The sequence below is a fragment of the Odontomachus brunneus genome, unplaced genomic scaffold (genome assembly GCF_010583005.1).
Source record: "Odontomachus brunneus isolate Ranch 3 - 2012 unplaced genomic scaffold, Obru_v1 Obru_scaffold_006, whole genome shotgun sequence".
In the NCBI taxonomy this organism is placed as follows: domain Eukaryota; kingdom Metazoa; phylum Arthropoda; class Insecta; order Hymenoptera; family Formicidae; genus Odontomachus; species Odontomachus brunneus.
The window spans coordinates 2,459,587-2,471,589 of NW_022639456.1; the positions used below are offsets into that span (position 1 = coordinate 2,459,587).

The window sequence follows — 12,003 nt, forward strand, 5'->3', positions numbered from 1 at the left end:
ATGATAAAGAAATCCTAGTTATCTTTGTTCTTATTGATCAATGAAATACTTCCTACCCGTTGAATAGAGTTTTGGAACGCAGCCCTGCGGATCGACTACACTTATTCTCGCGCCGATAAAAATGTCCAAAATTGCATTTGAAATTTGAAACACTGTGTAATTCATTATTTACCTTGCTATTAGTCCAAATCGGCCAAATTCGAGTAATGACACGTGCTTTCGCTTCGCGCGAATCGATTATAATCGATTGTTTCAGCGTGCTTGCGCGACCACGTGTGACAACTTTGCGGCGTGAGCGATCGCGGTTCTCAGGGTAGAAAGAATGTCGATAGCGGCCAAAGCCACTTTCAGCTTGTGTTGCGTCGTGTCCATCGGAATAATAGGCTACGTGCATTACAAGCAGTCGTACGACAGGTAGACTCGTCACGAAAACCAAAATATTCGACGGTTGGGTTATGTGCGTGTGTTGTTGCAGGCAGCAACTTCATTTGGGTGTTGTGCGGGACATTGAACGTCGAGAGCGTCGGAAAGCGGAAAATGCCTATATCCTGCAGCAGCAGATCGAATTAACCAAGGAATTGCGCAGAAAACATACAGTTGGAGAGAACGATATGTAGCGTTAAACGGCGTCTCGCTCGAGTGTTGAATTCTTCTTCGCAGTAGAGGAAATTAGAATCTTGTGGAGCTGAAGTGTCCTGTTACGTCATCAGCCGTCACCTCGCCGTGATTTGTGTATTAGTCGACCGCGGAGGTTCTTTTCCAGTAGAATAGCTTGAATTGTTGATTTACAAGAACATTATGGCCACCGACGAAACAACGGATCAGACTGGTAAGTTTGGAGCTTTGCAAATGAAAAACAGTACAAAAGCTCTGGCAGCATCTCTATATGCGGTGCATCGCAGATTCTTTGTACAGTAAAAGTACCTAGGTACATACTTATCTCTGGACTTTCTTATTATTTTGGTCTTTAAATATGAATATTGAAATATGGAATATATATATATATATATATATGTGTATATGTATATGTATATATTCAGTATGTGTATATACTTATTTTATGTTGAGAGTTTAAATATATTTATATTTAAAGACCAAAACAAAAGTATTCATGATTAAATACGTGTCCAGGCATTAGTATTTTGACCTTATATATTAAAAATATAAAAAGTTATACTTTACTTTTTTGTGGAAAATATTGTCAGAATTTACTTGTGCAACGCTCAACTTTATTATATCTGATTTAAGTAACTTTGAAAATATCTATCATAATTTGTGTAAAGTATTGTGTAGTATAACAAAACAATGAATATTTTGTGATAATATAACAATAAAATAGAAGGTAACAATAGATTTCTGTTTTACAGATCTGTCATGTGTGGACGATAACTTGATGAGCTTGGAGAAATTGGACCGAGCATCACCTGACTTATGGCCTGAACAAAGTGAGTAGATTTTTTTCAAAGATCTCCTCAAAGCAACATACACAATATACTGTATATGTTAGCGAGTGATGAAGTTCCAGGTGTGCACGAGTTCGTCGCTCAAAATTCACCGCAGACAGAGCAGTGTACCTGGGACGTGCAGCCTGAGGACATGTCGCACTTGGCCCGTGAGTTGATGTGTATTAACGTACGACTTCTCATGCTATGTCGCTAAATACCGTAAAATATTTTCTTGCAGAGCTGGGTAATTTGTCAATGACCGGGCTTATCTCGGAAGTGAAAAGACTGCACGATTTAGCTTATCAGCTGGGTCTAGAAGAGGCTAAGGAAATGACGCGCGGCAAATATTTGAATATATTTAAACAAAAATAATACATTATCTTCTGAGAAAAGTTGAGTGAGAAAAAAATAGAAACTCGTGAAGATGCAAATAGTATCTCGGTCGTTTGACACCACTCGTGGGTGTCTTTGAACTCGTGAGAACGGCTCGCGTTCTCTCGTGGCCTCAGTAATTCTCTAAGATCCACTTTGTGTACCTCTGTACGTTCACAAATGCAGACGGGAAAACGGTGGTCGTCGAGTCACAGCTAGACCCATATGATAGGATTCCGACCTGACGAAAGCAAGCAAGCAAGCAAACAGATAAAAAGAAAGTCAAACATTACACACACACACGATCGTGCGAGTCACGCTCGTCGTAGTGTACATGTTTCGTGCTCGTGACTTACCAGGAAATATGTGTCCGCATATTTGTACAACATAGGACTGCCGCTGTACCCGGAGCAGGGTTCGCAGCTTCCTGTGGCGCATAATTCGACGGACAAACCTTGGTTCAGGTAGTCCGAGCACTGCTGCTTAGGTACGAGTTTTAGCTGTAATGACTGTTGCGTCGTTGGCTGCGCTACAACAGGGTCGCAGCATATGGACGTTATACTAAACATCTCCACACTTTTTTACGCTTAATACAGTTTACGCTTCGGTAGTTTTGTTTCGATCGGATACGATACCTTTCTGACCGGACAGTCTTCCCCATCCGACGACAGTGCATGTACTTCCCAAGCTAACGTATCTGTCCTCCGGTATGAAGCATATAGGTTGCGCTGTGGCTGAAGACCGGATGTATTGCATATTTCATTGAGAGGTAACCAGAACAAGCTTCCCTCTTCTCCTCTCTATTTCTCTCTCTCTCACTCCTTTCTTTCGAAGCGAACTGTCGTTCTTCGAGTGTACATATTATGTATTAAGGAACTTTGTACGTACCCGTGAAGTCGATGGTCTTCTTTAGGCGAAGCAAGGCTACGTTGTTGGAGAAAGTCGCAGCGTCGTAGCCAGGATGTTTGATCACGTACGATATGTCGTGGCTACTGGTTTCGCGCCCGCAAAATAACTCATTGCAATCCGGATCAGACTCTGTATTATATTCACCGACAAGCACAGAGCATCTAAACACGAACGGAACGAATTGCCGTAATTGTTGCATGCCAAAACTGATCGACGCGAGACTGTTGTACAATCGAAAATCCATAGCAACGAGATCATTCGTTATATACTGTTTTTCGACTGTTATACCGTTATGTACTTGTATATACGTACAATTTGTATCTCTCCGATTTCGCGAGTGCGCATGTAGCTGTAGTTAATACTGTACGCTCACTAATAATCACGCCATTGCACGAGTATTTCGTTTCACCAGTTAACATATCTGAAAGCGAGTTTTTGGCTAAACGTTCTCAGGAAGCGCATGTTTAACAAAGGCAGATCTAGCCAGTGCTCTCGAGTATTAACCAGAGACGAGGTTGAGTGTAATTCGCTGTATACACGGTGTCGCAGAAGCCACGCGTTTTCAGTGATTGTGATAAAAAAATTCTTCAAAAATTACAAATCTCAGCCGAACATCCATGGCGATTAATTTGCGCAAGACTACTCGCCGTGGAACTCTCGATGGATGACGTCCGAAACGAAGAAATGCATACTCAGAATTACTACAAAGTACGTCGAAATAAAAAGATATATTTCAAAAATTATACTTGCAACCGATTAAACACACTTTTAAAATACTTTCTTTTTGCTTTAATAATCAATAAGTAATTGTAAAATTAACGTAGCGCGTAATATATATATCTTATGATTCCGTCATGTTAATTTTATAGTTATTTAGCGATTGCTAGAACAAAAGAAAAGTGTTTGGACTGTTTTACACATCTGCTCGATCGATTGCAAGTGTCATTTTATGGATACATCTTTTAATTTCTAAGAATTTTGCAAGAATTTTTGGAACGTGTATTTCCTCATTTCTCTGACATCAAAGATGGCTGCGGCAAAGAGTGCCGGTGTCTCAGAAATTTTTAAATCTCGAGGCAAACGTTCTTAGCGGAAAAACCAGTCAGTCCATCAACGTTAATCATCAACGACATAGGAACGGAAACAGCGAGTTCTGAGACACCCATGTATCGATCACTCGACCTCTCTGCAAGCGACACGAGCGTTTGTACGAATACTTGCTTATAAATCCGATCCTTGCGACAAAGGGATACGATCCTAGAGTGTTCAGGTTGTTCCAAATAAGACTCTTTCCGCACTGCAAGTTCGGCGACGATCGCGCAGGGTAAAGGTCGGAATTCGCGTACGACGGCTGCTCGGAGTGATCGTACGGGCCGCAGCAGATTTTCACGCGCGTTCGATCGTACCCGCACACTGCCTGTCGCAATCTACGTCGGTGGAGCACGGGATGAGCGAGCGTCGGGCAAATCTGCGCGTAGCGCAGCCGTTTGTCTGTTCAACACGAAGAAATCGAAAGAAAGCGAAATCGATCGCGTTACCTGTGAACAGGAAGCTCGTCTCGATCCATCAGAGACGCAATCGCCGGACAGTGCTCGATGAATGCGCATCTCTTGTTGTCGGGGCAGGAAAGAGTGTTATTCTGGCACATGTAGTAATGATACTCGGGAGGCTCGCACAGCTCTGAGGCTGCGATCGGCAGTAAGACAAGTAACAATAGGTAGCACATTTTCCGTAAAAAAAAAGAAAAATTGCGTACGATGAAACTATTACTCTTATTATCGATGGATATCGAGATCGGAAAGACTCGCCGGAAAGACTCTCGGCTGATTCCGGGAGATGTTGATTTTCCGCGAGAGGAAAGCAAATATTGATATTGAAAGACCTCTCTCCTTCTCTGTCTCAGGTTTCCGTCGCGAAATCTGTCGTTCTTCCGTGCGGAAACGCGACTGCGATGACGGAATCGATGTGGACGCGTTCCGACGTTTGATTCCGCATTCGCGATCCAGCATCGCCTGTACCGCATGATGAACTGACGATTTCCGCCGTCGCATCGTGCACTCGTCGTGACGTCGTGACGAGGTGGTGCGCGGTGCGCGCGCGACAAACAATTCCGTTTTTCTTCCGTTACCTTGACTAGAGAGCATTATTCCCGCATCCGGCGGATATTCGATGCGATTATCGCACGAAAAAGTTATACGTACGCGCGATTGAAGCGCAGCGTCGTCGTGTCGTGTTGCAGCGCGCGTCTAGATTGCCCGGTGAGCGAGATAGCACGGATGGTTAATGTAGGTATTTTCGAGCGTTATCTTATTAATGAGTCAGCATAACGCTACCTCGCGTTTGGTAGATCGTACACAAGCAAGATAATAAATTATTGAGCACTACTTCGCGCGAAGTTGCTTCGTTTTCGGCGCACAGGCCGAGTTACTTTTTTATACTGTATGTCTCTATATTAATGTATCGTTTACTTTGCTTTGGTTTGCGCGTTTTCTTCTCGGGTCTGTCGTGACTCCGTCACGGGAACATTGGGGGCGGATTCAGCAGCGCGTATATCGTCTCTCGTTCCACTCGATCGCGGTCTCGATGATGCCGGACGATCGCACGAAGTCAACGGCGACGATGTTCGCGGTGCGTTGCCACTTGCTGTTGTACCAATTCGTGACGTTGATGTTGACCTTGTCCGCCATTTCGCGAATGCTCCCGAGCCGGTTCAAGATCACGTCCAATGTGTTGGGTGTCAATTCTGCCATCGCCGATCTCGGTGTCGACCTAGGATGTCTGTAACGAGGGGAGAAGAGAGAGTTTGCGGGGAGAAAATTCGTTCTCGTTACTCTGTGCGGTTAACATACGCGATACTCTGCGTCTCGATGCGATTCAGGTAATCGAACAAGTCCTCGATTTTCCTGACGTTGCCCCACTGATGCGTCACGCAGGGCCACACGCTCTTGTAGAGATTGACCACGCGTTTCTCGTCGTAGCCGATGATGAGTCTCTTCCCGGACGACCAGATCGTATTAAGCATGCTGGTCCAGCTGCTCTTCGGCAAGTAGTACCCGGCGAACTGTTCCTCGAGGTAGCCCACAAAGTCGTGATGTACTCCGAGTTGTTTGCCGAAGCCTGGAGAAATGAGTGTGTGTGTGTGTGTAGTAGTCGAGTAGTGAGTTATTACTAATTACACGAGGAACGATTTAAGAAGAGGCATTACCGACTGGAAACTCCTGCACGTCGAATATCACGATCTCGTCTGTGTTGTCGAGGAAAGTCTTCACTTGGTTCACGACGTTCTGCATGGGCACGGCCTTGAACATCCCGTGATTAGCCCACCATACCGGGCTGCTGTTGGGGTAGTAGCCGACTCTGATGTCCAGATATCGGACCCCGTGGATCAGTTGCGCGAGCACGTCCACGTCCTGCGGTTTAATTATCCTGACGATTACCAGCAATGGTTATTCCATCCAGTTAATTCTTATCTCGTTTTAGGTGCTTGCAAGCTTCCCCAATTCTCACCCGCGCGAGAGAGAGTGCCTTTTAGACGACCTCTGCGAGTCGCAAGCGCGGAATTACCTGCGTTATCACGTATCTCTCGACGATATTCTCGGAGTTTGCTCGCTCGTGTATCGCGTACGACGCGGAATCGTGTGTGCCAGGCAGGAACACCCTGCTCATCGGCAACGGCCCCAGAATGTCCCTCCTGTCGGCCATCCAACGTGGTTGCGTTCGCATGCAATTCACCATCCTGATCGAGCCGTCTCTCAGCCAGGCGACATGGTACTCTAATTAAAGCCAAGCGCTTTACAAAGCTTGCCGCGACGTCGAGACATCAAAGCTCGCCGTAGAAGGAAAGACGAGGAAAAGAGAGAAGTAAAGGTATAAAAGAAACAAACGGTCCTCGCGACCATCACGGCTTTGTTCTTATCGAGATACGCGCCGCACTTCGATAAGAAAAGCCGTGATATATCCGTGTACGTACTCAAGCATTGTTGTACAAACGTCAGGTTCGAAGTGGGAACAAACGTGGCTTGCAGCCCGGTCCTCTTGATGCCGCTCGGTGCATTCGGTACCAGGGTATAAATTGGCTCGAGGTAGACCGTGGGCTCGCTCGTGTACAGAGCTATCGTGTCGCCCGGCTGATACTTAGCGTGATTCCAGTAAATCTCGATCTCGCGTATCACCCTGCTAGACATTATGGGCGAGATAATCAGGCCGATGTGTGCGCGTTGGAAATCTAAAAAGGAAAAAATTGAGAGGAAATATCGAATATATAAAGTCGAATTATTTAACAAGTTTACGTACTCGCATCGACAACGCGTCCGGCTCTTATTTTACCGTCTTCTTGCAAACTTGGTTCGAATTTATTAATTTTGCCACAATGTTCGAATTTTGAAGATTCGTCCAGGACGCGACGACACAATGAGATAATTGAGTTTGATGGTTGAGGATCTAAGACTCATATTAATGAGTTGTTAACTTGAAATTTGGCCCACGTAAGATATTCAGATGTGAGTTCAAAATTAGATGAGTTTTTCAGTTTTTCAGTTGAAACGCGATTAAAGATATAAATGTCACATATACAGAATTCAACTGAAAAACTTGAATCTAACTTTCAATAAAAATCTGACTATCTCATATGTTTCAAGTAACATTATTACTACGGGTCTCAGATCTCAATTTAGAGTTTACTGAGAAAAAATTTCATTGGATTAACTAAATGTTTAGGGAAATATGAGCAAACTAAAACTGTGTTCAAGTTAATAAGATTCTGGTTAATCAGAACTTATAATTATTCAACTCGAGTAGCTGCAAGTTCTTAACTATCCCTTTTCCTTCAAGATTTGTAAATAGCCGTATAATAAATGATGAAATAAAGCGTGCAGACGAAACAAATTCATTTCATTATTTCACGTGTTTCATTTCATCATTTATTATACGATTGTTTATTGATTATCAAGGGAAAAGGATATCTCTCTCTGTCTTTCGGGCAATGTTACAAGTGTGTTCAAGCAATTTCAGATGCTCCTTCATCGATATTTATCTTTACTCACAAATAGCACGCAACTTTTGTCAACGTGTCATTCTTCGCTTCTGACATCACAAATGCAACATGGCCGCAGCGAGATACAAGAAGCTTTAACTCGATCACAGAACTTTGGTAACTTCAGTTCAGAACATTTGACTAATCCAACTAATGGACAAAGTCGTAAAACTCGTAACTTGTTCTCGTAAGACTCGTAAGTTCTCGTAAGAACTTATGAATAGATCTGCAATTCTATGCGAATCGTATATGATAACTCGTAAATATCTACGATTTTTTTTTTTTTTTGGAAGCTACGACTTTATGATTTTACGATTTACTCGTATATTTGCTTAGAATTGCAGCATAAATCTTTCTTTCCGTATTAGATATGAATGCTTCAGCTGAATCACGATTACAGATGCGTCACGTATATCATACGACGCAATTGAAAAGTTCAGATATAATTTTTAAATTTAGACCCGCGAGTATTTTCTCACGTGACGCAAGTTTCAAGTAGCAGACCTTAAGGCTGCTTGGTCCGATTTCTTGGTAAGTTAAGTGATAGTTGAATCATATATTTGTCTTTGTTTTTTTTTCAACTTAGACAAAGACAGATATATAATTTAACTATCAGTTAACTTACCAGGAAGTTGGAACAACTTAAGTGAATCGATTGCTCGCAATCATTTGATCACACTCACCATCTCCCGTCTCGGGTTTGCAGAATCTATCGGTCGTGAGACAATCGGCGATCGTCGCCAGGGAGAGAAACGCGGGAAAGACGGCCGCGAGCAGCTTCATCCTCCTCTTCGTTCGACGCGGTTGCACGGCAGAAAAGCTCGACGAACGAAACCTATGTTCAGCCGCTCGGGACGTTGACATTCCTCCTTCGTGCCGCGATCGTTTCGATTCTTTCCACGAAGCTGAGAGAGAGACTACGCGTGCCGGCAGTAACTGCTGCAAAGACGTCGGCCTTCAACTTCGATCCGACTCGTTTCTCGTGCATGACGGGAACACGACCGCGTTCGCGCTCGGTGTTTTTGCGAGATAACCACATTCATGAAATTCATGGAATCATAAGGAACAACTGGGCCTCGGTTTTGTGTAAAATTCAACGTGCGTGTACTCCATCAAAATATCTCTTATATAGCAGCTCAAAATTACGCAACTCTTCGCTTCTTCCACGAGAATAATATCAATGTTATTGACGTCGCGAGATAATCAAATCGTAAATGAATACCACAACTTGCTGACACTCGCGGCTGGTTGCGACACGACGATTAGGAAATGTTCGATCGATTGATAAATCGATCGACTCTAGTGTCGCGCGATGAGCCTCCACTTCGCGGTCGAAGAACGCGCCACTCTTTCTCTCTCTCCGCGGACAAATCACGACTGATCGCCGCGATCGTCAAGTCGAACTAGTTGAAGCACGTGAACGCACGATGACGACAGATCCCGCTAAGAAAAAGAAAGAGAAATATCCGTGGCTGATAGTCCGCGGTTCGTCACTTTTATAGCAGGCGCCTTTTTCCGAGTCACGCCTTTCTGCTTATCACGAAATTAGCAGAGAAAATCTCTCGGAGAACACCTCTCGCGATAATATTTTCGCTCAAACTTTTATTTACGTAAGAGATCCCAGCGTAGGCGAGCGCGGGCGGCGCTAATTAAGATCAAAAGATTCCCCGGGGTAATTATGTCGGCGACGAGACGATATCTCCGGGCGGCGACACGCGTAATCTCGGCCCGACACGTGATCGTGAAAGAGGAGAGAACGAAATCTCTCCTCGAAGGATTTATCGAGTGACCACGAGACGTGGTCGGACTTTCCGGACTTTCCCGGTCGAGGAACGGGACGCGGCGCGTTTCCACGGTGATCGGCGACGCGCGGAACGTAAAACGAAATTAAGAGAGGAGTAGAGAAAGCAAAGAGAAGAAAAAGATATAAAAAAAAAAGAAAAAAATAAATGCATCCGCTCAGTTCGTCTCGTCTGAACACGCTTTGCCACGCAGAGTGGCCGATGCCGTGATACTATGCAGCACGATTTGGTATCACGCGAGAACGTTGGGAACAGCGGTGCGGCAGCAATCACTACGCGGTTTGTGGTGTTGGCGCAGCACAAGGCAGCAAAATGCTCTTCTCCTCCTTTCTCCTTCTTCTCCTCCTCCGAAGAGAAGAAGAAGAAGGTTGCGAGATACCCACGGAGTGGGACGTCGCGGTGGCATAATTAAAGGCCACCAAAACAGCCCCGTGTCGAGGGCAGCCGTCGAGATGTCGAGAGACTTCTCAGCTTGACAAGAAAGAAAGGAAGAAGCGATACGGTGGGGAAGGAGAAAAGAAGACAGAGAGAAGAGAAAAAGAAAAAATAGAGAAGACAAAAAGTCGCTATCTTCTTTGTACTCGCGCTGTTCTATTTTCCACGACGAGACACATCCTTTTGTTTTCGGCAGGAAATCCCCCAGGAAATTATAAAAATTATAAGATAAAGGTACCAATGCTCGGACACGTACTTAATCCTTGGCATTCTTATTTTTTGGTCCTTAAATACGACTGTTTAAACTTCCGAGATAAATTGCGTGTGCACTGAGAGAAAAGATATCTATGAAATGGGAGACATTTACTCGCTGGGTACTAATAACATATTTACTTTGCACCTGTATAAAATATTTTTCAAGTAGGAAAATATACATTATCTTCACTCAGTTCTTATATTTATTTTGTTTAAATAAAAGAATTTTTAGATTTAAACATGTTATTAATACCCACCGGATATTTCTTATTTTTCAGACATTTTTCTCTCAGTGTACGTACATTGAATACACACAGAACACACGCATTCCATATTGAAAGCTTGAATAGAATGCGCAAGACTTAAGCCGTGAAAGAAAAGAAATGGACCGGGAAAGCACACGAGGAGGATTAGTCGGCGAGGATCTCAACAGGAGAGAGAAAAATCCGTCACCTACCTGTTCGTCGCTTCCGCTTGACGTCGGCGAGGCGGGCGTGATGCTTTGTACAGCAAAACACGGTGTACGCACCTTTAAGTGGTGTAACCTTCGTCGTAAAATGCTTTCACACGCGCGTCGCGACCGCACACGGCATAATCAAGTGGGTTTTATTTTGTATCGACGACTGTTTGGTCACTCGCTCGGTCTCCGATGAGAAACGAGACGCACGTCGAAAACGAAAGCGGAAACGAGGGCGTGCGATACGAGTGACGGCTCGCTGCTCTGCTTACGTAAAAAAAAAAGAGGAAAATATCGCTTTGCGCGGAGAGAGAGCGTCATTCGCTTCCGCTTACGAGAGATCATTATCCGATGCTTATTATATCAAATCGTGCGGCAGGATGTTATAAACAGCTCGCCTATGCGCAGGGAGAAACGATGAAAAAATGCCGCTACGAATGCTCGCGTGCGGTATTCATGCGGAAGAACGACGCGACAGCAGTTGCAACCGTTGCGAAAAAAGAGAATATTGCAATAAGCAGAGGAGGGAGAAGGACGATAAAGGTCCGTATTAATACACTGGGAAAAAGATTTGGTAATAACTGTCCAGTTTTTGGATAAGTTAGCGGATGCTTTGGTGAAATAGTTTTAACTGTAAAGGTACAGCGTACAGGTGAAAACAATTAATTGGGTAAGTATTAACAAATGACTTTAACAGATCTCTTGAACTTTAACAAATCCGTTGCTAAATCTTGGTGACTATTATCAATCTATGTGATACATATGTATCACCGAGCAATTTGCTGAATAAAGTAAAAAATAAGTTAAGAAACTTCAATCAGTTAGGTCAATTAGTTCGTCTAAATGGAGAATTTGTTTTACTAATTATTTTGTAATTATTATCAGACGTTTGCTAACTATTATCATATTTTATATTAATTGCCAAATGTTGTACTCCATGAAACTTTCCACCAAATGCATTTGTTAACTATTACAAGACTTTTATTTCAGTGTAGTCGTTACTTGAAACTCGCCTTAGGTGAGACATTTAGATTTGTATTTAGAGTTAGATGTAAATTTTTTGGCTGAATCGCGATTGTGAATGTAATATGGCATATATTGTCTCATTTAAACAAAAATTCAAATTTGACTCTAAATTTGAGCGTCACGTGGAACAAGTTTCAAGTAATGGCTATTAAGTACGGGTCAAAATTACTCGAGGAACGACCACCTGTGTCTCGACTCGCACACTTGATGCGGTCCGCTGTCATCGTCGTCGTTTCGTGGCCGGGAAAATTTCGTGGCAGGAAGATCCGG

General features: G+C 43.7%; 4 protein-coding genes across 7 annotated transcripts; 2 read left to right on the forward strand and 2 right to left on the reverse strand.

Moving 5' to 3' along the window:
• Positions 1-268: 268 nt before the first annotated feature.
• On the forward strand, positions 269-648 carry LOC116850946 (protein PET117 homolog, mitochondrial). Its single transcript, XM_032829828.1, has 2 exons — positions 269-414; positions 476-648. The coding sequence occupies exons 1-2, from the start codon at positions 323-325 to the stop codon at positions 615-617; spliced, it is 234 nt and encodes a 77-aa protein (XP_032685719.1). The 5' UTR covers positions 269-322; the 3' UTR covers positions 618-648.
• Positions 649-680: 32 nt separating this feature from the next.
• LOC116850935 (protein lin-52 homolog) lies at positions 681-3,853 on the forward strand. Of its 2 annotated transcripts, none has more exons than XM_032829810.1 (4): positions 681-829; positions 1,368-1,445; positions 1,508-1,612; positions 1,684-3,853. In XM_032829810.1, exons 1-4 carry the CDS (start codon positions 799-801, stop codon positions 1,815-1,817), a joined length of 348 nt encoding a protein of 115 aa, XP_032685701.1. In that variant the 5' UTR covers positions 681-798; the 3' UTR covers positions 1,818-3,853. The 2 variants fall into 2 exon arrangements, with proteins under 2 accessions (XP_032685701.1, XP_032685710.1); XM_032829819.1 differs by having other exon boundaries at positions 1,520-1,612.
• Positions 1,907-4,784, reverse strand: LOC116850954 (chymotrypsin-like protease CTRL-1). Its single transcript, XM_032829835.1, has 7 exons — positions 4,265-4,784; positions 3,948-4,153; positions 3,039-3,147; positions 2,706-2,887; positions 2,453-2,551; positions 2,174-2,346; positions 1,907-2,058 (listed from the first exon to the last, which is right to left on the reverse strand). The coding sequence occupies exons 1-7, from the start codon at positions 4,747-4,749 to the stop codon at positions 1,951-1,953; spliced, it is 1,362 nt and encodes a 453-aa protein (XP_032685726.1). The 5' UTR covers positions 4,750-4,784; the 3' UTR covers positions 1,907-1,950.
• A 232-nt stretch (positions 4,785-5,016) lies between these two features.
• LOC116850872 (PI-PLC X domain-containing protein 1-like) lies at positions 5,017-11,868 on the reverse strand. Of its 3 annotated transcripts, none has more exons than XM_032829680.1 (8): positions 10,708-11,868; positions 8,442-8,697; positions 7,020-7,166; positions 6,697-6,951; positions 6,291-6,499; positions 5,932-6,136; positions 5,576-5,843; positions 5,017-5,504 (listed from the first exon to the last, which is right to left on the reverse strand). In XM_032829680.1, the coding sequence occupies exons 2-8, from the start codon at positions 8,620-8,622 to the stop codon at positions 5,264-5,266; spliced, it is 1,506 nt and encodes a 501-aa protein (XP_032685571.1). In that variant the 5' UTR covers positions 8,623-8,697; positions 10,708-11,868; the 3' UTR covers positions 5,017-5,263. The 3 variants fall into 3 exon arrangements, with proteins under 3 accessions (XP_032685571.1, XP_032685563.1, XP_032685578.1); XM_032829672.1 differs by lacking the exon at positions 10,708-11,868 and adding an exon at positions 8,981-10,405; XM_032829687.1 differs by lacking the exons at positions 7,020-7,166; positions 10,708-11,868 and having other exon boundaries at positions 8,442-10,398.
• Between the last annotated feature and the right edge of the window lie 135 nt (positions 11,869-12,003).